Source organism: Oncorhynchus masou, chromosome 29 (assembly GCF_036934945.1).
Source record: "Oncorhynchus masou masou isolate Uvic2021 chromosome 29, UVic_Omas_1.1, whole genome shotgun sequence".
Classification (NCBI taxonomy): Eukaryota; Metazoa; Chordata; class Actinopteri; order Salmoniformes; family Salmonidae; genus Oncorhynchus; species Oncorhynchus masou.
Genome location: NC_088240.1, coordinates 78,522,552 through 78,549,335, shown reverse-complemented (window position 1 = coordinate 78,549,335; position 26,784 = coordinate 78,522,552). Strand labels below are relative to the sequence as shown.

At 45.7% G+C, this 26,784-nt stretch overlaps 2 protein-coding genes across 4 annotated transcripts; one reads left to right on the top strand and one right to left on the bottom strand.

Moving 5' to 3' along the window:
* Positions 1-118: 118 nt before the first annotated feature.
* On the top strand, positions 119-11,044 carry LOC135520663 (CCR4-NOT transcription complex subunit 3-like). Of its 3 annotated transcripts, none has more exons than XM_064946381.1 (19): positions 119-279; positions 816-870; positions 1,045-1,112; positions 1,212-1,286; positions 1,421-1,510; positions 3,486-3,614; positions 3,768-3,863; positions 4,400-4,691; positions 4,959-5,092; positions 5,217-5,273; positions 5,397-6,273; positions 6,375-6,480; positions 6,567-6,708; positions 7,405-7,518; positions 8,157-8,256; positions 8,433-8,631; positions 8,726-8,858; positions 8,963-9,088; positions 9,201-11,044. In XM_064946381.1, exons 2-19 carry the CDS (start codon positions 846-848, stop codon positions 9,297-9,299), a joined length of 2,862 nt encoding a protein of 953 aa, XP_064802453.1. In that variant the 5' UTR covers positions 119-279; positions 816-845; the 3' UTR covers positions 9,300-11,044. The 3 variants fall into 3 exon arrangements, with proteins under 3 accessions (XP_064802453.1, XP_064802454.1, XP_064802452.1); XM_064946382.1 differs by having other exon boundaries at positions 4,394-4,613; XM_064946380.1 differs by having other exon boundaries at positions 4,394-4,691.
* A 933-nt stretch (positions 11,045-11,977) lies between these two features.
* Positions 11,978-16,885, bottom strand: LOC135520662 (U4/U6 small nuclear ribonucleoprotein Prp31-like). Its single transcript, XM_064946378.1, has 13 exons — positions 16,759-16,885; positions 16,010-16,213; positions 15,674-15,734; positions 15,333-15,416; positions 15,130-15,227; positions 14,911-15,017; positions 13,748-13,917; positions 13,506-13,663; positions 13,326-13,415; positions 13,120-13,247; positions 12,939-13,011; positions 12,533-12,832; positions 11,978-12,363 (listed from the first exon to the last, which is right to left on the bottom strand). The coding sequence occupies exons 2-13, from the start codon at positions 16,211-16,213 to the stop codon at positions 12,247-12,249; spliced, it is 1,590 nt and encodes a 529-aa protein (XP_064802450.1). The 5' UTR covers positions 16,759-16,885; the 3' UTR covers positions 11,978-12,246.
* Between the last annotated feature and the right edge of the window lie 9,899 nt (positions 16,886-26,784).

Sequence of the window (26,784 nt, the reverse complement as noted above, 5' to 3'; positions counted from 1 at the left end):
ATATTTTACCATTGACCCATCAATAATCTGATAAACCAATCACAGGAAAGTATACCTGCGGAAGTTGTCCAACGACGGTGGAGAATTTGGTCCTATCATAGCTTGGAGGTAAGGTTTAGGGCGGAATCCACATTTTGTGGGTGGGATTTAGCTACCGTCCATCTTTAGTATACTGTACAGCTATATTGACGAAAAGAAAACAAAATTTGGAAGTAAAGAAGACTGGGGAAATAGTTTTAGTTCTAATTGAAAGAGGCAAACGAAAAGCCCAAACCCTAGGTAAATGTCTAAAACAAATGTGAATTTAGCTGGTTGACACAGTTTCCCTAATTTTCATAAATTACCAGCTAGCTGGCTAGCTAGCATTGTGATTGCAGTAACTAGCTACATTTGCTAGCATTATAACAATTACCAACATAACGTCAACTGTGCCCAAAATATAATTGCAATATATACACTTCATGCATAATAATGCATCGAATAGCAATTGCATTGTAATGAGTTGTCGAAACCTGCAAAACAGCATGTGAATTGGCTACGTTAGCTAGCTGGCTAATGTTGCTGACATTTCCAGCGAGACATCTATTGAACTGTTTTACGATTGATGAAAATAGTGATGTACGCAAAAATTATAAGCATGTTAATTCTTTGCTAAACCAAGGTACATTTCGTTGCAAGTGTTTGTATTATCTGTAGCTAGTTGATGCTAGGAAGCTAGCTAGGGACTTAGATACAATGCAATCAATGTTCATTGTGTCTGTTTGCATTATGTTTTTAGTTAACATATTAACGTTATCTCCTTCTATCAATGAAAGACGGTATGAGGACATTGTCGTAGTGAAGCCATGGCTGATAAGAGAAAACTCCAAGGTAACTAGCATAGAGCGATGATGGACGTAATGGACTGGACACTGACCTCTCACACTCTTTCGATTATCAGTTATTTCAATTATTTGATTAATCTTTGAGATTCAATGTAATATGTTAGTCCAGTAAAATAGATTGGCATATTTTCATAATGACCTCTTTCTTTCCTCTCCCCAGGTGAAATTGACAGATGTTTGAAAAAGGTAGCTGAAGGCGTAGAACAGTTTGAAGACATTTGGCAGAAGGTGAGGACTCCTTAACACTATGCATTGCATATTAACTGTGTATGAAACAATGATTTGTCTCCTATCAAACAAACTGATCTTTGTCACTTTGTTTCACAGCTTCACAATGCAGCCAATGCCAACCAAAAGGAAAAATATGAGGCAGACCTTAAAAAAGAGATTAAAAAGCTACAGGTAAGACTAATTGCCTACTAATAGTAAGAAATATATGAAGCTGTCTAAATATCCCATGTTGTCTGCTCACACTGATAAAGCTATGGGTCTTTACTTAAGTTCTAATTGTTGTTTTCTTGTCATCTCTCCTGCAGCGATTGAGGGATCAGATAAAAACATGGGTGGCATCAAATGAGATCAAAGACAAAAGGCAGCTAGTGGAGAATCGCAAGGTCATCGAGACGGTAATACTCTCCAAAATAGCTTCTTTGTTTAACACTGATAGGAGAAAAGAGTGGATATGTCTCCACCATATTGTGTTTACCTTTCAACTAGGTCCAGGACGATACCAGTGTTGCGATACTTGTTAGTACCGTGGCAAGGAAACAAAACACGAAGCAGATAAACATTTTTTTTTATCATTATGTTGGCCAGAGGGACATTTATTTATTTTCCAAGCTATAGCACACAATATTTTACATACAGCATGGTTTTAAAGGACCATAGCCATAAGACTGCTAAATAGTTAATTAAATGTTTCTATGGACTATCTGCATTAACCCTACCTCAAATCCCAATTCTATTTGGCACATGCTTTGTAAACAATCAAACAGTGCAGAGAGAAAGTATAGGAAAATAATAACATGAGGAATAAATAAACCATAGGTAACAATAACTTGGCTATATACATGGGGTACCAGTACTGAGTATGTGTAGGGGAACGAGCTAATTGAGGTAGATGTGTACAACCGTATACACTGAACAAAAAATATGAATTCAACATGTAAAGTGTTGGTCCCATGTTTCATAAGCTGAAATAAAAGATCCCAGAAATCTTCAAACCGCACATAAAGCTTATTTCTTTCAAATTTGAGCACAAATTTGTTTATATCCCTGTTAGTGAGCTTTTCTCCTTTGCTAAGATAATCCATCCACCTGACAGGTGTGGCATATCAAGAAGCAGATTAAACAGCATGATGATTACACAGTTGCGCCTTGTGCTGGGTTCAATAAAAGGCAACACAATGCCACAGATGTCAAGTTTTGTGGGAGCGTGCAATTGGCCAATTGCTAAAGCGCGTAGCTCATAAAAATCGTCTGTCATTGGTTGCAACACTAACTATTGAGTTCCAAACTACCTCTGGAAGCAACGTCAGCACAATAACTGTTCGTCTGGAGTTTCTTGAAAAAATGTTCCATGGCCAAGCAGCCGCACACAGGCCTAAGATCACTATGTGCAATGCTAAGCGTCGGCTGGAGTGGTGTAAAGCTCGCCGTCATTGGACTCTGGAGCAGTGGAAACACATTCTCTGGAGTGATGAATCATGCTTCACCATTTGGCAGTCTGACAGACTAATCTGGGTTTGGCGGATGGCAGGAGAACGCTACCTGCCCCAATGCATAGTGCCAACTGTAAAGTTTGATGGTGGAGGAATATTGGTTTGGGGCTGTTTTTATGGTTCGGGCTAGGCCCCTTAGTTCCAGTAAATTGAAATCTTAACGCTACAGCATACAATGATATTCTAGACGATTCTGTGCTTCCAACTTTGTGGCAACAGTTTGGGGAAGGCCCTTTCCTGTTTCAGCAAGAGAATGCCCCCGTGCACAAAGTAACGTACATACAGAAATGGTTTGTCGAGATCGGTGTGGAAGAACTTGACTGGCCTGCACAGCCCTAACCTCAACCCCATGGGATGAATTGGAGTGCCTGACTTCGCTAATGCTCTTGTGGCCGAATGGAAGCAAGTCCCTGCAGCAATGTTCCACCACTAGTGGAAAGCCTTCCCAGAAGAGTAGAGGCTGTTATAGCAGCAAAGGGGGGACCAACTCCTTATTAATGCCCATGGTTTTGGAATGAGACGTTCGATGAGTAGGTGTCCACATACACATACTTCTGGTCATGTACTGTAGCTTCATTCTTGTGTATTTTATTCCTCCTGTGTTACTATTTTTATTATTATTTTTCAACTCTGCATCATTGAGAAGGGCCCGTAAGCAAGCATTTTACAAAAAGTCTACTCCCGTTGTATTCAGTGCATGTGACAAATACATTTTTATTTGACCAAAGGGTTTCGTCTGCTTATTTTTTTACATTTTTGCCATGGAAAAAAATTGGTTTCAATTTTGGTATCATCACAGCCCTTACTTTCAACTCATCTCAGTGCTCATGGAGAGGGTATGCAATCCTGTCTGACATAACATCTGACATTCTCTCCTTAGCAAATGGAGCGGTTTAAGGTGGTAGAGCGGGAGACAAAGACGAAGGCCTACTCTAAAGAAGGCCTGGGGCTCGCCCTGAAAGTGGACCCAGCTCAGAGGGAGAAAGAAGAGACGGGAAACTGGCTAACGGTAACAGCCTCTGAGCCGTTGGTATTTTGACTCATGCATAGTGGTAGTGTCTCCTGAACGATGGGTCGGGTGGATGGTTCACACTGGCTCTGCCTTGTTTTCTGGGTGGTGATCTGTTCTTCTTTTCCCCCATTCTCACTTTTTCTCCCCCAGAATACGATAGACACTCTAAATATGCAGGTGGACCAGTTTGAGAGTGAGGTGGAATCCCTCTTCATTCAAACCAGGAAGAAGAAAGGAGAGAAAGAGGTCAGTCTCCTTCCATCTCATTCCCTATACATTAACTATTGCTGTGTATGTAGTCTATTAAAGCAATAAGGCCCGGGGTGTGGTATATGGCCAATATACCATAGCTAAGGGCTGTTCTTACCCATGACGCAACACGGAGTGCCTGGATACAGCCCTTAGCCGCGGTATACTGGCCATATACCACAAACCCCCGACGTGCCTTATTGCTATTATAAACTGGTAACCAACGTAATTAGAACAGTAAAAATACATGTTGTCATACCCGTGGTATACGATCTGATATACCACAGCTGTCAGCCCATCAGTATTCAGGGCTCAAACCACCCAGTTTATAATCATGAATCAGATATTGGGTTGGATGATGTTGCTCCTAGACTCAAATCTAAGGTCAGTCTTGCAGTCCCCCTAAAAGGATTTGGGGAAGGCAAGTTGATCCGACATCTGTGCCTAAGAAAGACGTCTACCTGCATTATAAAAGTCACCTGAACAGTTTATAACCACGTGTGCCTGTTTCTCTGGCTGTCTCGTAGAAGCAGGATCGCATTGAGGAGCTAAAGAGGTTTATAGAAAGGCATAGGTACCACATTCGCATGCTGGAGACCATCCTGCGCATGCTAGACAACGACTCGGTGCAGGTGGACTCCATCCAGAAGATCAAGGACGACGTGGAGTACTACATGGAGTCGTCACAGGACCCAGACTTTGAGGAGAACGAGTTCATTTACGACGACCTGGATCTGGAGGACATCCGTGAGTCGCCCATGGACAGCCAGGAGCTCGATGACGAGTCCTGGGATGATCATGATGATGATGCTCATGCTATCAGCTGTGGGTCTGGATGAATGGTCCCTCATGAACGTCTGTTGGGTCTGGGTGGATGGATGTTCTCTTATCAACATCTGTTAGCTGGGTTGACTGTCGGTTTAGAAGAGCTTGATCTGTGGTGTTTCTGTGGCTCTGGATGTTGATGATTGTTGAAAACAACATTTATATATTAGATTTCCCCTGAAAATCTTATCATTGAAATAAACAGTAGCCTTTTCTCCCTGATTTATGCCCTTCACTCTTTCTCTCCCTCTTTCTCTCCCCCTCTAGCTGCAGCGCTGGTGGCCACCTCTCCAACGGGCTTGGGGAACATAGAGGATGAGATGTTCCTCCACTCGAGCAGCACTCCCACCTCCACCACCTCCTCTTCCCCCATCCCTCCCTCCCCGGCCACCTGCACTGCTGTAAGCACATCTACCTTCACTGATTGGTTGTTTGTATAGAAACTACAATCACTTACTTGATCAGTATCATAAAAGTACATTGATACTTACACATGCACTGTTTGTGCCTGCATGGGTTCTGCAGGAGAACTCTGAGGACGATAAGAAGAGAGGACGGTCGACAGACAGGGACGTTAGTCAGGTGAGACCGAGCTTCTACAATATCATATATTTATAGCTCAATAGAGAACTGGATTTCTTCAGAAATATAGTTTCTCTGTTTCCCTGTTCTGTTTGTACTAAACTGATGCTGTGTCATTTTCAGTCTCCTGCGAAGAACGGCACTTCCTCCTTGTTGTCCTTTTCCTCGTCCGCCAATTCCGGGTCCTCTTCTTCCTCCTCTCTTGTCTCCATGGCCGCCGTTGTCGGAGGCAACCCTGGGGTTCCCACAAGCAACAGTCTAATAGGAAGCTTCAGCAGCGCCGTACAACAACATCAGCCTCAACCTCCACAGCAACCAGTCCTGCAGCCACTGCAACAACCACAACAACCCCAAACAAAACCTTGCACCCCAAGCCCACCCAGCTATCCCCTTCTCTCCACCGCCCCCTCTCTCCCCACACCCATCTCAGCCTCCCCAAACTCCCTGCCCCAGGTTTCGCCTGGTCATATCCTCAACTCCAGCCTAGGCCTTGGGTTGGGCCTGGGTAAAGTTGGCATGACGGGGACAAGCAGTGCCAACTCAATGTCTGGTCTGGGCCTGACTGGGATGTCTGCCTCTCTGAACACCATGGCAGGCCTGCTCTCTGGGTCCACCCATGCCCCTTACGCCCAGGCAGCCTCGTTGGGAGGCCTGGGTCTGAGTACCACTACCCAGTCCAGTGTCTCAGTGGAGAGCTCCTCCATCCCCACCTCTTGCTCCAGTGGAGTGACCACCAACGGGGCTGGGACAGGCCTGGGCCTGCTGGGGTCCAGCCCAGCACACGGCTCCCTGACTGGGGGGATCCTGGGCCTGGTGCCTGGGCAGAGTGTGATCCCTGGGCCCCCTCTGATCCCTCTCAGCCCGGTCGGTGCTGTCCCTGGGGGGGCAGTGGGGATGATGGGAGGAAACGGAGGAAGCATGGGGCCAATCGGAGGAGTAGTTGGGTCGAACGCAGCCCCTGCCAGACCGCCCAGTGGACTGAAGCAGAACGGAAGCACAAGTATGTTCACTGTCTGGGTTTGTCTGTTTCTTTATGCACCTTTTCTGGATGTGGGATTGAGCATTAGTAGTAATGTTTCCACCGTCTTTCCCATGGCTCAGGTTACAGTGCTGTGGTGGCAGAGAGCACAGCAGAGTCCGCCTTCAGCACACCCAGCCAATCACAGAGCAGCCAGCCTTCCTCGCTGACCTCCTCAGCCAGTCAGCCGTAAGTGATGTCAAATTCATCCAAGACCACAATCTGTTAATTTTTTAAGATGATAAAAATGTCCTTATGTCTTCTCTCTCCCTCAGTATGGACAACGGTCCCAGCCTCATCAGCTCCATCACATTGCCCCCCAGCTCTCCGTCCCCCTCGTTTTCTGACAGTATCCCCGGTGGAGGGAGTCTCCTCAACGGACCCCACTCCTACACACAGGCCTCTGAGGGCCTCAAGGTGAGGGGAGACGGAGGGGAAGGACAGACAGCTGTGAGGCTAAGAGATGAGCACTTTGTCCTGATGTTCTTAAATGGCCTCCTCTCCTACCACTGTTTCCCTTCGGCTCTGAGAGGTTTTATACAGATCAACAGAGGGATGGAGACAGTTGGCCATTTAACAGTATGAGAACACAGTGTTTGGTGAACACTAGAACCTCCACGGTAGCCATTTTGACCCAATTGTGGTTGTCTATAATACGAATACAACTTGGAAACGAACAAACTCACAAAAATACTGATAGTTTGGAAATTAACACAATTTTCAAAACTTTCTCAGCATAAGAAAAATAAATTCAGAAAACTCCCACAACATTCACACCAAATTTTGCAGCTATTCAGGAGATTTCCAATTTTATTTTTTATTTTTTTTTACCTTTATTTTACGAGGCAAGTCAGTTAAGAACAAATTCTTATTTTCAATGACGGCCTAGGAACAGTGGGTTAACTGCCTGTTCAGGGGCAGAACGACAGATGTGTACCTTGTCAGCTCGGGGATTTGAACTTGCAACCTTTCGATTACTAGTCCAACCCTGCCGCCCCAATGATGAAGCATCTCCTAAATGACCTGGTTTCTGTTATTTGTTAGTTAATTAACATGTATAATAGCATTGTAATAAGGTTAGATTAACCTGTAGAGACTGCCCTCTGTCCCCAGCTTCCTACAGACCTCCGTCAGATACTGATGGAGACCAGAATGTCAGCGCAGGCCCCAGAGCCGCCAGGGGCCATGGCTACAGCCACTAACACACGAAAGAGAAAGCAGTGTCAGGTAGAGACCCACACACACACGGAAATATACACATTCATACTCGACTTGCACACACTCTCACTCCTAAACACATCCACAAAGCCACTAACACAGGAAACAGAAAGATGACACAGATTTAAATACACACAATCTCTAACTCTGACACAGACACGCTTACACACCAAAAATATAGAAAGAAGGTTGAGGTATTCAGATATCAGTGCTAGCCAAAAAAACATCTGTGTCACAGGGAAATTGACATTGCCAAGTGGCTGGATTTGTTCCTCCACCACACACCAAGAACATACAAGATATATGATTGAAGAGCCTATATTTGTAAAGATTGTGTATAGTGTTGAATTAGTAAGGACTCCATGGGATCTTGAATTGGCAGGTTTATTTGGTCATTGTTGGTGCAGTCACTGTGGCTGGCCGTGGGGGTTCTAGTTGCAGGTAGGAGTGTGTTGCTTCACACCATACAGGGAATGGATGGTGGACTGGTACCAGGCTTCTACTAGTATCTCATGGTGGAAGAACTGTTGAATGGTGTATTGGTTTTCATAAATTCTGTTTTTATCTTTGCCCCTTGCTCTTCCAAACTCTCCCTCACCCCACTCTCTCTCTCTGTTCCATCCATCTCTCCTCCCTCCCTCCCTCAGGCCCCGGAGCCTCTGAGTTCTCTGAAGGCGATGGCTGAGAGAGCAGCATTAGGATCAGGTCTAGATGGAGAGATCCCCAACCTGCACCTCACAGAGAGAGGTCAGAATCAACTCAATTAACAAGTTCCAAATCACATCTTTAAGGCATTACATAAACATTTATGCAATTTGACAAGGCACGTGCCAGTTGCAGGTGACATAATTTCTAATTGTCTTGTCTGTTGATGATATTCCCACCAGCTGTAACTGAACCAATCCCCTCCTGTCTCTCCTCAGACATCTTCTCTGGTTCGTCGGCTGCCCCCGGAACGCCCGCGGCCCCCCAGCCCTCCCTGTCGGAGGTGAGCATCCCCCCTTCCCTGGGGGTGTGTCCCCTGGGTCCCACTCCGCTCTCCAAGGACCAGGTGTACCAGCAGACCATGCAGGAGTCTGCTTGGACACACATGCCGCACCCCTCAGACTCCGAGAGGATCAGGTAACAACGCCGTCCGCTGGAATACTGGGGTGTAGACACTGGGCTTTCTCTGAGGAGATATTAACATGCATGTCTGTGCTACTCTCTCCTGTAGGCAATACCTGATGAGGAACCCATGCCCCACCCTGCCATTCCATCATCAGATGCCCCCCCACCACTCAGACTCTATAGAGTTCTACCAGAGACTGTCCACAGAGACGCTCTTCTTCATCTTCTACTACCTGGAGGTAACACACACACACCATCCCCCATCTGTCCGCTCTTGCCTTGTCACTGTAGGGTCCAATTGCTCAGTCTCCCCTTTCTGTGTTTCTCGTTTACTCTCTATCAGGGCACTAAAGCTCAGTACCTGTCAGCCAAGGCTCTGAAGAAGCAGTCGTGGAGGTTCCACACCAAGTACATGATGTGGTTCCAGAGGCACGAAGAACCCAAGACCATCACTGATGAGTTTGAACAGGTACAGTAGAACCTTGGTACCTCCTGTGCTGTTATTGTTGGAGGCACCATGGTTCTGTATAAAACAATGAGCCAATGATGAGTGAGTGATTAATACTGTCCTCCTCCCTCAGGGCACTTACATCTACTTTGACTATGAGAAGTGGGGTCAGAGGAAGAAGGAGGGGTTCACCTTTGAGTACAGGTACCTGGAAGACCGAGACCTGCAGTGACAGAGGGAGGAGAAACGTGCTGCTGTTGACATTCCGAGACTGACCTAACTCCATGCTGTGGATAGAGATTGTGATGTGTAGTAGAACCCTGCTCCTAAAATGGAGGATGTTGTCTGTATAGGCAGCATCTAAAGGCACCCTACTCCCCACAGTGTACTACTCCGGCCCAAAGCCCTAGGAGTGGGGAATAGAACCCCTACCTATAACGGGCTCTGGTCAGAAGTAGTGTACTAGGGGGGAGTAGGGAGTCGTCACAGATCTGTGCCTGTCTGAGCACTCAGTATGTGGCATTACATTAGGAAGCTCCATGCATGTTCCATATTGGTTTTGTTTTTCTTTCTGTTTCAACAACAACAAACTCTGTACTGCCCCCAACTGGAGTATAGAAGCCTTGGACTAAACAAGCAAACATACATTGGATTTGGTTACAAGTGAAAAAAGCCCATCTTGCTTGAATTGACTGTAATTAGTGGTTTAGAATGGAGACATACTGTTGTCTAGCTAGCCAGCAGACAGGGCTCCTTTTAAGATGTTATGATGCCTGTTGATTAAGTTCACTATTAGAGATAGTGAGTGATTATCAATAGTTTTATTGATGTTGTCTTGGTCGATTAAAAGCTCTGATTGAGAATGACCACATGGCCTCTTCCTTTTGATGGGGATAGAGAGGCATTATTGGACATTGGATTAAATTGCTATGCAATTGAACTGGTCTCTGCCTCCCTCTCTCTTTACAAATAAAATATTTTAAAGTTTAACTGTGAAAGGAAACACATCGTCATTGGGGCATTATGTTTGTGAGATTAGCTAATAAAGGATTTGTACCTGAAAGAAGCAGTTGTGTTGACATGAAGTCTGCCTGATAATGTTAATGGTTTCTATACCATGAAGCACCAGCCACTATTGCCCTTCAAAGTATAACTACTAGTGGAAGGATGAGAACAGAAATAGGATAATTCCCTTTGAGTCGGTGTATATTTACTCAAAAGGGTGTCAACAGTTCTCAGCCTTGCATGTAGTAGTCTGTTCAACTCAATTTTATATCGTTTCCAAAAGACCCTTATTGAAACAAAAAACCCTGATTCCGCCATTCAGGGCTCTGTTCAATCCGTATCTCAGAAGTTCAGCGCTAGAGTTTAATAAAAATGTAAAGGTAATGTTCCCGCGTTGGCAGAGACTGCATTCACGATAAAATGCTGCACGTCGCATCAATCGGAATTACCTTTACGTCTTTATTGCGCAATTTGTAACACTTCAGCAGTCGATTGAACAGAGCTTCATTCACTGCATTAAATTTACTTGTTTATACCAAGTTAAATTATTTACTGTTTTCATAGAATGAAGCATGCATCAACCATTCAACCTAGAATGTTCTGAAAAGCTGTTGGTGAATTTAACTTTGGTTAGATGGATGAATCAATTGTGTATGATTAAACTATCATGAGCGGTCTCCGGTGATATAGTTAATTTTGAGGTTGTCCCTGAGAACATACACATTTCAGTTCTTTCCTGAAAGAGATTTTTGGAGAAAGGAATCGAGAGAAGTTGAGTTTTGCCTTTTATAAATTCAATTTTTGGGCTTTTGAGAAAGGGAAGGCTGAAATGTGAATTTCTCAAGAAAATAAACTATTTACTGGCTGTTTTATCAAATTCAGTTGTCACGTTTCTGCATGGGAGATGTCATGTGGGAGTAAAAACAGGATTGTAAAATTTCAATAAAACACTTTTCTGGAATTGACTATAAATGTCTTCATGTGTATATTATTTTGTATGAGATCCATAAACCTATTTCATAAATAGCACATTTCAATAAAACACTTCTGGAATTGACTATAAATGTATTCATGTGTATATTATTTTGTATTAGATCCATAAACGTATTTCATAAATAGCACAGTCCTAAAAACACTTGTTGCTCAAAGCAACATGGGGTAGGACATCGGAAATAAGAATTTGTTCTTTATTGACTTGCCTCGTCAAAGGTTAAATAGATGTTATTTTTAAACAAAGCAATCCAATGCTACAGTGCATTCAGACCCCTCCCCTTCTCCACATTGTTACATTACAGCCTTATTCTAAAATGGATAAAATACAAATTCTCCTCATGACAAAACGAAAACAGCTTTTTGAAATATTAGTACCAGTCAAAAGTTGACACACCTACTCTTCAAGAGTTATTTGTACATTGTAGAATAATAGTGAACACATCAAAACTATGAAATAACACAGGAATCATGTAGTAACCAAAAAAAGCATTAAACAATCAAAACATATTTTATATACTTCAAAGTAGCCAAGGCAAAGGGTGGCTACTTTGAAGAATCTCAAATCTAAAATATACTTTGATTTGTTAACAATTTTTATGTTTACATGATTCCATGTGTTAATTCATAGTTTGTGTCTTCGCTATTATTCTACAATGTAGAAAATCGTCAAAATAAAAACCCTTGAATTATTAGGTGTCCGAACTTAACTGGTACGCTGTGTGTGCGTACACAGACACACATTTGCAAACATTTCTAAAAACCCATTTCTGCTTTGTCATTATGGGGTAGAGTGTAGATTGTTTTTCCCCTCAATTTAATCAATTTTAGAATAAGTAACGTAACAAAATGTTGAAAAAGTCAAGGGGTCTCAATACTTTCCGAAATCACTTTTCAGTAATGAGACTAAGGAAGTATTAGTTTCATTTTATTAAAATGGAGTCAAAACGTAAGAAAAAAGCACAACTTGCTCTAAAACAAATATACAATCTAAACAATACATTTTCTTCACTGTCATGGTCTTCTCCCCCATGGTTATGCAATAACGCCTGATCAATCAGTCAGTGTGAATGCATTTCACTCCATCTGCTTTCATTTTGAAATACAAGTTGGTATGTCTGTATATCAGTCTCCTGTGTGTAAGTATGTGTGTGGATGTGTATGATAAATTGGATGTGTACTCCTCACTTTCCCTCTCCCTCCTTCTTGACCTTGAGGAACTCTGCCATGTTGGAGAAGTATTTCTGGTTGGCCTCAGCCACCTTCTTCTCTGCTGCATGCGGGTTCACAATCTCCAGTCCCTGAGGAACACAGAGTTCAGTTCAAGTTCAATTCCACAACAAACAGAAACGAGGAGGCCAACCCTGCTGGAAAATGCTATCGTTACTGGTGATGAAGTGCTTTGTTTGTTGAAATGATAAAATACGTGTAGTTTTTTTCCCATGTGAAAACAAAACCAATTTGGCCAACCTGTAGTGGAGTGAAGGCTACGCTGGAACTGGTTCCTGAGGAGTTGTCTCTGACCGAGGACCTCCCGCCAACTGTGGACCTCCCGCCAACTGTGGACCTGCTGCCAACTGTGGACCTGCCGCCAACTGTGGACCTGCCGCCGTACGTCATGTTCTGCTTCTGCAGCTTCCTCTGTAGGGACTTGGATATCCTGGCCTTGGTGGCCTCGTTGACCTGAGCCTGTCTGACGCGTCCACTGCCCGACTTCCCCAGCTGGCCCAGACTGAAACCCAGGTCCTCCTGGTACGCATCATCCTCAATCTGAGAGAAACAGAGACAGAGGGTGGTTGGTTAAAAAGATTTATTGTAATTACACATAGTAAAATATAGTAACAGCTGTCCTGAAAGACAGATCAGCTGTTCTGACCTCTGCGAAGGTCATCCTGTTGGCGTGTTTCCTGATCTCTGTCAGACCCAGACGCTCCTTCATCTTACGATACCTGGACAAGGACAGACAATAAATGAGACCATCAATACTGTTCAACATTGCACTTTGGAAACAAATGACACCTCAGGACCAGCTATCTACACATCCCTAAAGTAAATACCTCCGCCCTCCTCTCTTCTTCCTCTGTCCGTCCAACGGTGCTGGCAGGGGTTTGACAGTCTTCACTGGTGGAGGCTCCTGCCATTTATCAAACTTCTTCTCGATCTCCTCTTTCAGGTCATAGCCCACCTGCACAGAGAGAATAACACCAGAGTAAATATGTAACAGAGGTTTATTTACCCCTTTCTTCCCTCTTCCAGTTCTCACCTTGCCGTCTGCACTCTCGTGGAAGCTGTCCACTCGGGATGCCAGGGTGCACTTCGCTGAAACCAGGCGTGCTGCCTTTCTCCTCAGGTCCTACAACACAGGGATAACTCCTGTTAGCTTAGGTAAAGACACAGTCAAACAAAGCTCTTGGGAACACAGCGCCAAGTGTGGTGCACTGACCGGGGGTAGAGTCTGGACCACATCACAGTGGTAGATGTAGCCGGTGTGTGGGAGCACAGCGGTGCTGCTGAACCCTGACAGGGTCCTCTTCTGGGTTCCCAGTAGCATCAGGTTACAGGCTGGCATCTTAGACAGGTTGGTCAGGCCCCCAGCAATACCTACCACCACAGGGAGGAAGATGACCGTATGATTGGGAGAATCCTGTAAATTATATAAAAAACTAAATCCTTATAATCACTGACCCATGATCTTGGCTGCGGTCGAGGCTCCAACGATGACTGACAGATTAGGAGCAATGAACGACATCCTGGACTCCACATATTCATAGATCCTGTGTTTTGATTGGTTCAGCTCTAGCGCCATGTCACAGGCCTCCTCCAACCTCTTCAGTTCATCCTCACCCAGCATCGTCCTGGAAACAAGTCATGTTGATATTACAACATCATTGAGATGGAAAGGTGGTCTGCAACCAAATGGATGTCACTGTTCCCTGTTGTGTAGATAATGTAAGGTCTATTGATCATATTTCTATCTGAACATTCTGTAAATGTCTGCTCCACCAAATAAGTTCAGTCCCATTGGTGGACCTCTCCAACTTAATCAACCCAGGTGTCCCTGCCCTTACCCCTGTGCGGCGGAGGCTGTGACGCGTCCCTGCTCTTACCCCTGTGTGGCGGAGGCTGTGACGCGTCCCTGCTCTTACCCCTGTGTGGCGGAGGCTGTGACGCGTCCCTGCTCTTACCCCTGTGTGGCGGAGGCTGTGACGCGTCCCTGCTCTTACCCCTGTGTGGTGGAGGCTGTGACGTGTCCCTGCTCTTACCCCTGTGTGGTGGAGGCTGTGACGCGTCCCTGCCCCTACCCCTGTGCGGTGGAGGCTGTGACGTGTCCCTGCTCTTACCCCTGTGCGGTGGAGGCTGTGACGTGTCCCTGCTCTTACCCCTGTGCGGTGGAGGCTGTGACGTGTCCCTGCTCTTACCCCTGTGTGGTGGAGGCTGTGACGCGTCCCTGCCCCTACCCCTGTGCGGTGGAGGCTGTGACGCGTCCCTGCTCTTACCCCTGTGTGGTGGAGGCTGTGACGTGTCCCTGCTCCTACCCCTGTGTGGTGGAGGCTGTGACGTGTCCCTGCTCCTACCCCTGTGTGGTGGAGGCTGTGACGTGTCCCTGCTCCTACCCCTGTGCGGCGGAGGCTGTGACGTGTCCCTGCTCTTACCCCTGTGCGGTGGAGTCTGTGACGTGTCCCTGCTCTTACCCCTGTGTGGTGGAGGCTGTGACGTGTCCCTGCTCTTACCCCTGTGTGGTGGAGGCTGTGACGTGTCCCTGCCCCTACCCCTGTGTGGTGGAGGCTGTGACGTGTCCCTGCTCTTACCCCTGTGCGGTGGAGGCTGTGACGTGTCCCTGCTCTTACCCCTGTGTGGTGGAGGCTGTGACGCTGACCACCATGATGGTGGCATTGGTCAGGATCTGCTGCAGATTCTCGTTGTTCTTACACTTGTCCAGGTTGTTCCCCAGCTCCTACACACACGGTGTTCAGCCCAACAGCAGGGACATGAATAGTAGACAACAGTTTAAAACAATGTAGACACATTTTGATGTGGAAGAGAATTCTCCTCTAACACCAGCTCACCTTGACAGTGCGGACGTAATCCAGAGAGTTGGGCACCAGGGACTCCAACTCAGGGAACCTCTTAGAATACTTGTCACGTACAAACTTGTGAATGATGTCTGACAAAGACAAACAAAGACAAACAAAGACGCCGTTAGACAACGCAATGCAAGCAAATTACAGCAGAATATTGACACAATCTCTTATGAACATAGTGGACTCACTCAGTTCGTTCTCAATTTCTACTGTGAGGTTATTGGCAGCAACGATGAGCTTGTATTCTGGGTCTGCCTCCACCGGACCGGAGACTGAAGAGAAAGGGAAGAGAGGAGATTCAGTAAAACCACAAGATGGAGGATCAGAAACCATTGAAGTAGAATCAGTATCCATTGTATTGAGTGGAACATAAACTACAGAACGAGACATCCAAACAGCCAATTATAGAAGTGCTGTGTCTTCAATAGGGCGCCAGGTAGCCTAGAGGTTAGGGCATTGGCAAAGTAACTGACCCAGTAAAACAACCCTATCCGCTGTATGTGACAACATAGAAACAGTCAACAATCACCTTCAGAGTTCTTGCGCTGCTTCTCGACATAGATTGCGATTTTGTCCATGATCTCTGAGAACTGTAAACAAACAAATTGTGGGTTTTCAAAGCAAACCTTGGAAATAGCTTATATGTTCTCGAACAGGGTTTCCCAGTCCTTCCCCCGAGAGCACGTTTTGGTTTTTACCTTAGCACTACAGAGCTGATTAAATCATCAAAGCTTGCCGAGTTGGTTATTTGAATCAGTGCTAGGGCAAAACTAAAACATGCTCTCACGGGGGGCTCCAGGACCCAGTTTGGGAAACCCTGTTCTAGTATATTGACTGCACGCAGCTCCACACACACTGCCCTGACCTGTTTGCTGTTGCGTAGTTTAGCGATGGACGAGACACTCTCAGCTCCGCTGTAGTCCACCTCCATCTCCTCTGGAATGTCCTCCAAACCTCCCTCGACATGACCCTCCCCTGCCTCCCCATCACTCTCCCCCTCTTCCCCCGGGTACAGCCCATCCTCCCCCGCCTCCTCCAGATCAGCCAGGAGCTCATCGGCCAGAGACATCTGCAGGAAAGGAACAACAATGTGGGACAAGGCTGTGTGACATGGGGAGGGATTATTAAGTCAATTCCTAGCTAGCCCACACACACGCACGTAAATGACCTAGAGTAAAAATGTGTGCAAAGGCTAAATGTGAGAATCTATAATCTTTACCATAAAAAACAATTGGTTATGGTTCATTTATTAATTTATAGCAAGCTAACGTTAGCTGTGGCGCAGCGGTCTAAGGCACTGCATCTCAGTGCTAGAGGCGTCACTACAGACCCTGGTTCGATTCCAGGCTGTATCACAACCGGCCGTGATTGGGAGTCCCATAAGGTGGCGCACAATTGACCCAGCGTCGTCCGGGTTAGGCCGTTATTGTAAATTATAATTTGAACTTAACTGACTTGCCTAGTTAAATAAAGGTTGAATCCCCCAAAACTAAAAGCTGGCCTCGTTGGATAACCGTGGCTATAACAGCAATTAGCTAGCTATGTCTAGCTAGTTAAATAACAGGGAAACGTTCGCAAGTTGAAATTATACGGCACAAACGTATGAGAACTTACCTTCGGAGTTCGAAACTCCTACCGTCAAAAGAAACCCTACAAATCCAACAACTTTCGAAATGCGTTAGACGTTAAAAATGTTTGCTTATGCTATCAACGTCGCCTCTATAGCGAGTCGCAGACGAAAAGCATCACCATAAATAATCCAATGGGTGGTCAGAGGTTTGTAACGTTGAGCCTTGAGCAAAGGCTTTATGGGAACTGCTGTTTTCATCCGTAGTATATGCCAGTATCAGACCTGGATAAACGTGAATGGTCTTTGTCTCACTCATATTTCCAGCCTTAATGCTTTCTATATTCAATGGCTAGTCATTCCGTGTTTTACTTTGGGTAGAGTATTTTGGAGATTAGTTATTCACCCTATCCTTGACCATCCTTTGGTCCAATTTCATAATAAGCATCATTCCGCCAAAACCAGAGATGGGGGATGGGAAATAAGATGAGCTATTGTTATGCAACATCCCTTGAGCCATCCATTGTTAGCTACATAATACAGTAGTTTGATCCTTTCTTTCAGAAACAAATTGAATAAAGCATCTAGATAAGACCTACTGTTCTAACACCAGTCCAGTCTCCTTTGACAGCAAAAGGAATAATCTGACTTAAGAATATAAGACAGTACAATTTATTTTCATCAAACAGTTCAATAAATGTTTCACAGTTTTTATGTTGTTTTCATTTCCCCTGGTTTTATACAGCATCCCATGAAACCCATTCTTTAAACAATACAGGTTTTAAACAGATGTTGAAACAGACTAAACAAAGGGACTAGTTGGAGCTTGACTGCATGATGGGTTGCTATTAGTAGAAAATTAATGTAAATCAACAAATACATGAACTTTGGAGATATTTACCGATGAGAAGCTTCCGTTTTATCATGCTAAGATACATCAATTGTCCTCAAATAAAGTAAAATTATGACAAGACAACTATACATTGAATCATATTAGAAAATAATGAAACATGTTATATATATATATATATATATTAGAGCAGGGTTTTCCGAACCCAGTCCTGACACCCCCTTTTCCCCAGCACTGCACAGCTGATTAAAATCATCAAAGCTTGATGTTGAGTTGGTTATTTGAATCAGCTGTGTAGTGCTGGGACAAAACTAAAACATGCACCCAGGGGGGGCCCCAGGACCCAGTTTGGGAAACCCTACAAGTTGAGGACATACGTTAAGCACAGGATGGCAATTATAAAGACATGAAAGTATACTCAATATTTTTGGGGGTTGGGGAAAATATCTTGCTTTATTTGTTAGGAAGAATAATTAAATCGAGAAGCTATTATTATGCATTTTGTCCCAAACAATTCTGAGAGATAAATTAATTGCACCAAAATAAATAAACAATATTTACAAAGCATGGAAATAATGTTTAAATAAATAATGAATACATTAAATAAATAGCTAGACATAGACTTTTAGAATAAAAGTATATAGAAACATAGCTTGTTTTCATCTTTTCGTGCAGTCTAAGAATACATCTAAATTAAACAGCTCTAAAATTATATTGTATACACTTGTATCACTATCTTTGTACACAAATGTTGAATGAGTACTCTCAAATACAGGAGTTAAGATTGTTTTCTGGCCCCAACTGCTGCCTACAAGTATGACTGACTGCAATGAAAATCGTTTTTACAAAGTTAAGATTTCAATCCAAGCTTCCACATAGACATAGACATGACTAAAAGAAAGTGCATCCCCCAGTACATACTGGGTAAAGACAACCGAAAGAAGCAGGTAAAGAGAAGGTAAGCTGGTACACAATGACTCCCATTGCATAGCCGTCAATCCGTTTCAGATTTTACAAAGCTCCAGACTGTTCGTCGCCTAGGACAAACTGCCTTTGCCATGAACCACTTCCAGCCAGTGTCTATAAATCGACCCTAGGTTACAGTGGCAAAGGGAGGAGTTATTATATCAACAACCTTTCTCGTACAAGGACTGGTAGCTGGTTAAACGTGGAATGTGTCCAGCTTTTAGAACGGGGGTCTTTTCTTTCCGTTGCCTGATCGATAAAAAAATAGCCTCTGAGAATAGTTATGGTTGGAGAGGAATCCACTGGCCACTCTCAGAAGGTCCCTGTTCTGAGGGTTACAGAACAACTCAGAGGATTCCAGAACCCTGCCTCACACCAAGTGGGGGTCATCGGCTGGGCTGACGGTAAAACGCGAGGATGTCACTGGGTTGGCCCCCACGGGCGACCTCGGTTTGACTGACAAGTCCCCTTTTCTTTTGGAGTCTTTGCCTTTGCTGTTTGCTCCTGGTAGAAAGACAGGAGCATGGTGTAAGTAAGGCAATTACTACACTACAACTATGCCATACACAAACACACTGTACTAGGGTTGGAGTAAATACTATTTGAATTCAGGGGATACATTCTAACACATTTCATGAAATCAAATTGACCCCTGCAACACAAAACATAAACAAAAGCATACAACTGTAAATGTTATTAAATATATATATGTACGATAAAAACATTACACAAATGGTATATCATTAGTTAATATACTCTATACGTGTGTACAAACATCCTCTTGTAGAACCGAAGCACAATAAGGCTCACACTCCCAAGTTAAAAATAAACTTTCTCTCCTTGCAAAGCTTTGAACTGTTTAACTCTGCAGGCTGACAGAGATCATGAAAGTAGATTATTTTGGTGTTGATGCTTTTCTATATACAGTCTATTCAAAACACCCAGAGGGGATCAGCCAAAACTCTCATTATTCTGTGAAATGAAGCGATCAGTGGGAGAGACTGAGAGCGGACGGCTGCTGGAGACAGGGTGGAAAACACATCTTAGACGGTCATTGTTGAGCACCAGATTTATGTCCCCACTCCATTCCCCATGTCACAGCGTGTGGGGGATCATTTCAAGAGATACATTTTGGGGGCGCATATTTTGAAAAGGGCTTGGTGTGAGGGGTTCTCAACTTCAGTGAATGGGGATCAGATGGGAGCTGTCCAATGGGTGCTTGTTATTGTAGTGATTTTATCAAAAGCTTTCTATTGGCTCTAAGAAGGGAATGATGTACAGGACCGTTATATGGTTTCTAATAGCAACATGCATGCATACGTAGTACGTACCATGTAAATCAAATTTAGTGTTTTTGTTAGGAGCTGGAGCTGTACTGGTGCAGGTGGAACTACTCAGCTCACTGGTTGGAGTTTCCTGTTTCAGAAACAGAGAGGAGTCAGGGACTGAAAAGGAGCAGAGACAGTACATGTACATCCAATATAGTGAAAGTGTTAAAAGCCCAAGTGTAACATGGGACTCAATGTATGAGGGGGGGGGGAGAAACTAAACAAACACCTGATCAAAGAGATAGACAGTGACATCATCAAAAAAGGACACGTTTCTCCCTCTGTCTTTCTCTTTGTCTACCGGTTCCCTTGGCGACTTCAGCAGACTCCTGAGCCCCACCCTTTTGCCAACGTCTGTTTCCGTGACAACAATCACCCTCCTGGAGCCTTCGTCTTCCTTCTCTTCTTCCTCATCCTCATCGGGGTCACTTCCTGGGGACGCACCCCTCCGTCTCCCACTCCTGTCTCTGTGTAGCCCGCCCTCCCTGAACCCTCCCTTGGGACTGGAGGAGAGAGGGAGAGCAAGAGGGAGAGGAGGGAGGGAGAGGGAGAGGGACAGGCGAGCCAGTTTGGCTGTGAAAGAAAAGAGAGGAATAGATAAAGTCAGACATGAAAGATGGTGTCAGAAAGCACCAATCTATCCATTAGAACATGTCATTTACACACCTGCAGAGTGGGTGAAAGTGAACAATGCTGCATCCAATTCATGCACATTTTCACAAAGAAAAAAGTCTGGAGGTACCTTTCATTGCTTGGTTTGCCACAGGCTGAGGGGGTGTAACTTCTGGCTGCTGGATCACAGTCAGTGGTTCACTGTCAGTCGCATCAGACTCACTCTGGGGTTCAGAATTGGGTTCGGTGTCCAGCTCCTCTTCGCTAAGAACAGAAAAAAAGATCTCTTCTTTTATTATCTGTCTGCCTGCCTTCATTCAACACAACAGTTAAAATCTAAATAAATCTCAAAATACATAGAGGGCAGTGGAGGTTACTGAGGGGAGGACAACCCATGATAATGGATGAAACGGAGTCAATGGATTGGCATCAAACAATGCGTTTGATGTGTTTGATAACATTCCACTGATTCTGTTCCATCCATTACCACAAGCTCCTCCTCCCAAATTAAGGTGCCACCAACCTCCTGTGATAGAGAGAGCATACCTTCCTACATCCTTCACACTGACTGCGTCTCCGCCCCCATCTAAGGGCTGGTCTCCCCATGGGCGGAGAATGACGCTGTCGCTCACTGTCGCCACCCGGAGGACGTTCGTTTTAACGTTCTCACAGAGCGAGAACTGCAGTCTCTCCTCACACACCTGAAGAAAGGGAAACAGAAGAAGATAATAGGGGTATAAATGTTTAAACATATTCAGGAAAATGGATATTGTAAATTGTGTAGGCTTATACTTTCATACATCTACAAAGTTGTGCAACTTGGGGTTAAAATGCAAGGCTAATGCTCACCTGCATCATTAGGCCATTTTTAGTGGGCATCTTGGAAAGTGACCTCTGGTCCTTGGAGTCAGGAGAATGACATGGTGAAAGGGCTGATGGGAACTGTAGTTCACGCCTCTCCTCCTGAGGTGAAAGTTTAGCCCCAGTTGGGACGTCCTGGACCGCCGATGGAACCGACCTGGCCAGCCAGTCAGCGCTCTCAGAGATTCCGTCAACTTCCTCTTTCAGTTCCACTCTCCTCTTCCCCTCAGGCATGGAGGTCCCACAGGTCTCTTCACCTTTATCGCTCTCTCCAGAACCCTTAGTTTTCTGCTCAGAGGTCTTCTTCATAGACTCCAACAGCTCCAGATTCCCCAGGAAGAGGTCACCCAGGGTGTCCTCCTCATCCCCAGATATGCAACACAGCTGCTCCAGTTTCTCAAAGTCTTCCAGAGGCTCCTCGTCCAAATCCTTCCACTCAGAGATCAACAGCTCTGGGACGGTGTTGAAGTTACTCTGGGGCAATGATGGAAGTGTGGTGGAAGTGGTGGTTGTGTTTTTCTGGGACAGGTTATTTCTGTCATCCTCGGACATGTTTGATGTGAGGCGGCTCCGGTTCTGGCTTTCGCCTGAAAATAATGGAAGTATTGGATGTACAGGGGAAAGGTCGAGGTTTGCAGAGATCCCTCTGCTGTGGGTTGTGGCGGGCGGTAAGGGGGGCGGCTCTGGGATATCAGTGTGAGGAGTGGGGGGAATTGTTGGGTCTCTCTCAGCACTGGTAATGAAATCTGAGCCTAAATAATCAAGGTTTATAAGACCCTGATCGTCGTCTATTTCTATGACAGAAGGTGGGGGACTAGGAAAAGAATCATCTAAACTCTGCAGCCTGTCTTCTTGCATATCTAGATCCATGCTAGGAGGAGGGCTGGGAAAGTCTACAGAACTGAACTGAAAGCTGTCTCCATGTGAACCAGACAGATCTCTACAAGAGGCTATATCCTCCAAGTCATTATCATTGGGATAAGACACCGGGTCACATAGAAGAGATATGTCTCTCAAATCCTCACCTGTGGTTACAATGTCTACTCCCCCTTCTCTGTCCTCCCCCACAAGCTGGCGAGTAGAGTCAGCTTCTTCAATACGTATGCTTGGCTCAATAGGTTTTAATCCTGACAAATCTACCTGTGGTACTCCAGTGAGGCAGATAGATACACCCATATATATACTCTTTACTGTGGGAGCAAGATGGTTGTCTAATTCAAAGTCCTGTTCTTTTTCTATGTTATTTTCTGCCATTGCCCCTTCTTCCATTTGGATTTCACTGAGATGATTCAACCTGTTGAAGTTCTGATTTCCCTCATCTTGAGCAATGTTTCCATCCAAGTTGTTTAGAAGAGATGCAGTTTGACTTCCACTGTCTCCACCCATCTCAGTGAGTGACCTGAACTGCTCCCTCCCTCTTGCATTGGTCTCATGCTCTGGGATTTCTCGGTTTTCCACCTCAACCACTAGCTGATCACCTTGAACATTTTGCTCATCATCATCATCATCAAACCTATCTGGATTTTCTATATTTTCCTCTTGCTGTACATCCAGTGCCTGGGATAGCTGACTGTCAATGCTACTGGAGAGAACCTGTTTCTGGGACAACTCTCCCTTTATTTCCAGGTTGGCTACCCGTCCCTGCTTCTCGTCATTAGACGTATCTTTGTTATCTTGGAGGACGGCTGGATGAGGCTCACTCCCCGCCAGTTCATCGTTCTCCTCAGCCTCCCAGAATTCCCGGCCTACCACCAGCTGCTCCCTCTCCTCCCAGGTCTTTCCGAACGCTGAGAAGAATTCCAATCCGAGTTCAGCTTCCTGGCTTCTGTTCTCCGGCGAGGCCCACTGGTCGTTCTCCGATGGCCACAGGTGCAGGTCTCCCTGCTGGAAACGGTGACAGTCGAACTCGCCCCTCACCACTCCTCCCCCTCTCCCCTCCCCCTCCTCCAGAGTGTTCCACAGCTCTTTAGCCTTCATCTCCAGATCCTTAGATGACTCCCTGTCCACAGTCTCAGCAGATCCATCCCTGCTCAAAGACCCACTCTGGCTCCCCGTCACTGGTCCTCTCTGAGGAGATTTCTCCTTCATGGCGTTACACAGCTCTCCAGCAGCAAGCTGTTTCTCTGTCTCTGATTTGGCCTTGGCCCTCTCGTCTTCGCTTTCCTCTGAGTAACACAAGTTTCTCAGGCCCAGCTCATTGGCGTCGGTGTGTTGAATCTCCAGATCTTGTCCGTCTTCTCTTTCAGACACCTCAGTGACCCCCTCGGCCCAGAAAGAAGAGGCCAGTTTGCTCTCTTCGTCATTGGTGCTCTCTCCGTCGTTGGGATCCAGTACTACTGGAATATCGTCACTGAGTTTGACCTCGCTGGTTTGAATACCGTAGAACCTAGATAGCCTGGATTCTCTGTTATCATGGTCGCCATGTAACGCTGTCGCTGGTTCCGTAGTGTCTTTCATGGAATTATCATTTTCTCTCTCTTCAATACCTGGGAGTTCTTCATCCTCAAGTTTGTTATCCTTTGTCTGAATGGCAGATATTAATTTCAAACAGTCTGTTTTAGGGGTACTATTAGAAGGCAATGTCAAGTCTTTGTCTGTGGAGTCATGGAATCTAAAATCATTCGACTCCACATGAGAAATCACACCTTCTGTGTAATGATTACAAATTTGAGTTCCATCATTGTAAGAGAACCCTTTGAGAGGTGCATCATCTAAGTTAGAGAACAGCTTAGCTATAAACTCATTGTTCTCCTTGGTCTGTGAGTTATCAGACAGGAGTCCCGGATGGACTAGTCCCTTTTCATCTGATTCTCCACTCTCATTGTGGAACATTCCAGAGTCTTCTCTCTGTTCTGATTCTAACCCTGTTTTATGTTCTACTTCTTTCAGACTGAGATCGTTCTCCTGAATACTCAACATGTCTTTATATCCATCATCACTGTTTTGAGAGATATCCTGCACACGAGCATTCTGTTCAAGAACGGTCTCCTTTTCCCTCTCAATGTCAATTCCCTTATATGAAATCCTCTTCAAGGGACTCTTTCCCCCGGTTTCTCCCTCATCCTCTAATTCTGTCTTCTCTTCTATTCCTGTCAGCGTCCCCCTCTCTCCGCCTCGTCCACTGCCGGGTCTGGTCACGTTCAGTCCATCACTACTCTTCCTGCCAAGCCCCTCCCCTTCCCAGTCACTGTCAGAGAAGTAGGCTGAGTCTCTGTGGGGGGTTTCTGTCCCCAGCAGCCTCCAACCACCTGGTCCTTCACCTCCAACACACGGGTCACCTGGGGTCAGACAGTCGGCTGAACTGGGGGTCAAAGATGAAAGGAATGAGTCTGAGGGGGTCATGGTGGAGAGAGAGAGGTCAGAGGATGGGTCCCAGTCTGGGGTGGTGGGAACGGCTGCAGGACTCTTTTGACTTGGGTCTGACCTTCCTTCTTGGTTGATCAGTGAATTCTGTTTGTTGATTTGTAAATAGCTTTCAACATTTGGGTCATGTGACTGAGCAGTAGAACAATGTGATGTGTTGTTCTTCATTTGACTGTCACAACCTTTTGAACTCTCTGACCCTTCTTCCTTGTGATCTTTAGATTTAATTTGACATGCTCTATCTGTTTCTGATGTCTCTGTTATTAAGTCATGTAAAATGTCATCAACAACTCCCTGCTTCTGACATCCTTGCCCTGTATCTCTGACCTCAGCATCACCTTTCATTCTCTCACAACTCCTTTCCCCAACATTATTCTGACCCCTGCTCTCTTTCTCATCTACATAAATAGGTGACTCATCATCACAGGGATTCTTTTCAGATTCTTCCACTCCTCCAGTAACACTGTCTTGAGATAAAGACTGAACTTGAGCTTGTCTTGAGAGTGCGACCCTTTCTCTGACTCTCTGTGTTTCTCTTACAGGTAAGGCTGGACCTTCTGAAACGTCCTCCTCTGTTTTGGTACTGGGGAATGTTTGGTAAAGGAGGAGGCCATCTTTTGGCATTATCTCTGAGAACACAAAGTCACCAGGCTGGGGCTGAGAGTCTGGGTGAGAGTTGGTGTCAGCGGTGGGATCTGTGAGTGAGCTGGGTAAGTCCTTGAGGCAGGTTGTGTCTGTGGGACATTCCTCTTCCTGTTTGACAAACTGTTTATTTGATCCTATTTGCAGTACTGGGATCTCAGGCCGTATAGTGACCTTTATCTCACTCTTTTTTGCCCGTTTAGTCACTTGGGCGTAAATGGCCTCCGGTGCTACATCGTCTTTACCTCTGTTTGATGTACGTATGGAACTCTCTGATTGGAAACGGATGGTCTGAGAGGAGTCAGGATCTATGCATATTGACTCATATTCTGGTGACATTGGAGTGGGTGACTGAGACAAGTCCTCGCAATGCTTGTTGGAGGTGGTCGCGTTTTGTCTGGATATGATCTCTGTCAAAAAGGTCTCTGCTGATTGGATCTCCTTCAGGAACTCCTCTCTGGTCATCTGTCCCTTCTCTGTCTCCTTCTCCGTCTCCTGTGACTCCGACTCCTGCCTCCCCACTGTGATTTCGGAGAGGAGGGATCGGGATCTCCTCATGCCCCTGGAGTATGCCTCCTCGGCCTCAGCGTAGGACGGGAGGCCAGGGGTGCAGGTGTAGGTGTAGGGATGCGATCGGGAGCCAGGAGGGTGGAGGAACTTCACCGGATCTCTCTCCATGCCTGCATCCATCCTTCCTGTGTTTGTGATCTCAGTGAGGAATAGATCTCTCTGGATGGAGCCTTTCCTCACCCTCTCCACCTCTGTCCCCATCTGTGTGTTTCTGTCTGGCCCCAATGTCTGTTCTGCAGAACCCAGCTCTGTGGCCAGCGACCGGGACCGACGCATCCCCCCTCTCAAGGGCTGGAGGAAGTTCCCTGACCTCTCACCATCCCTTTTCTTCTCCCGCTCTGTCTCTCCCTCCCATGAGGTCCTCCCCTCCTTGGACTTGACATCATTTGACTCTGACACACTAGAGATCTCAGTCAGAAACAGGTGCATGGGGGATATCTTGGCGTCGGTTACGCTATCCGCCTGTAGTTCCGCGTCCTCCCTCCAGATGGCAGGCAGGATGGTGGCGAGGCGCGACTGGGTCCTCTTCATACCCCTGGAGAAGAGCTCGGCTGTGGCCGGATCCGCATCCTCTGACAAACTAGAGGTTGGGACGGTTGTCCCTCCCCCACTGGGTTTCTCAGGGGACATAAAGGGGGAGTCATCCTCATCTGAATAGGTGGGACTGGAGGACGAGTGCCTCTCAATTCTGGGGCCCCCGGACTCGGAATGGGAGATGTTGCGGTAAACAGGTCGAAATACGTTCTGACGTCGTACGGGAGAGTCAAAGTCTTTTGAGCGGAAATTGGATGTTCCCTTTGTGTTGTGCAAGGATGCTGTGCGCCGTACACCACCTTGTCGGTCTGAGTCGTCACAGGATAGTGGCTCTCTTTGAGAGTACA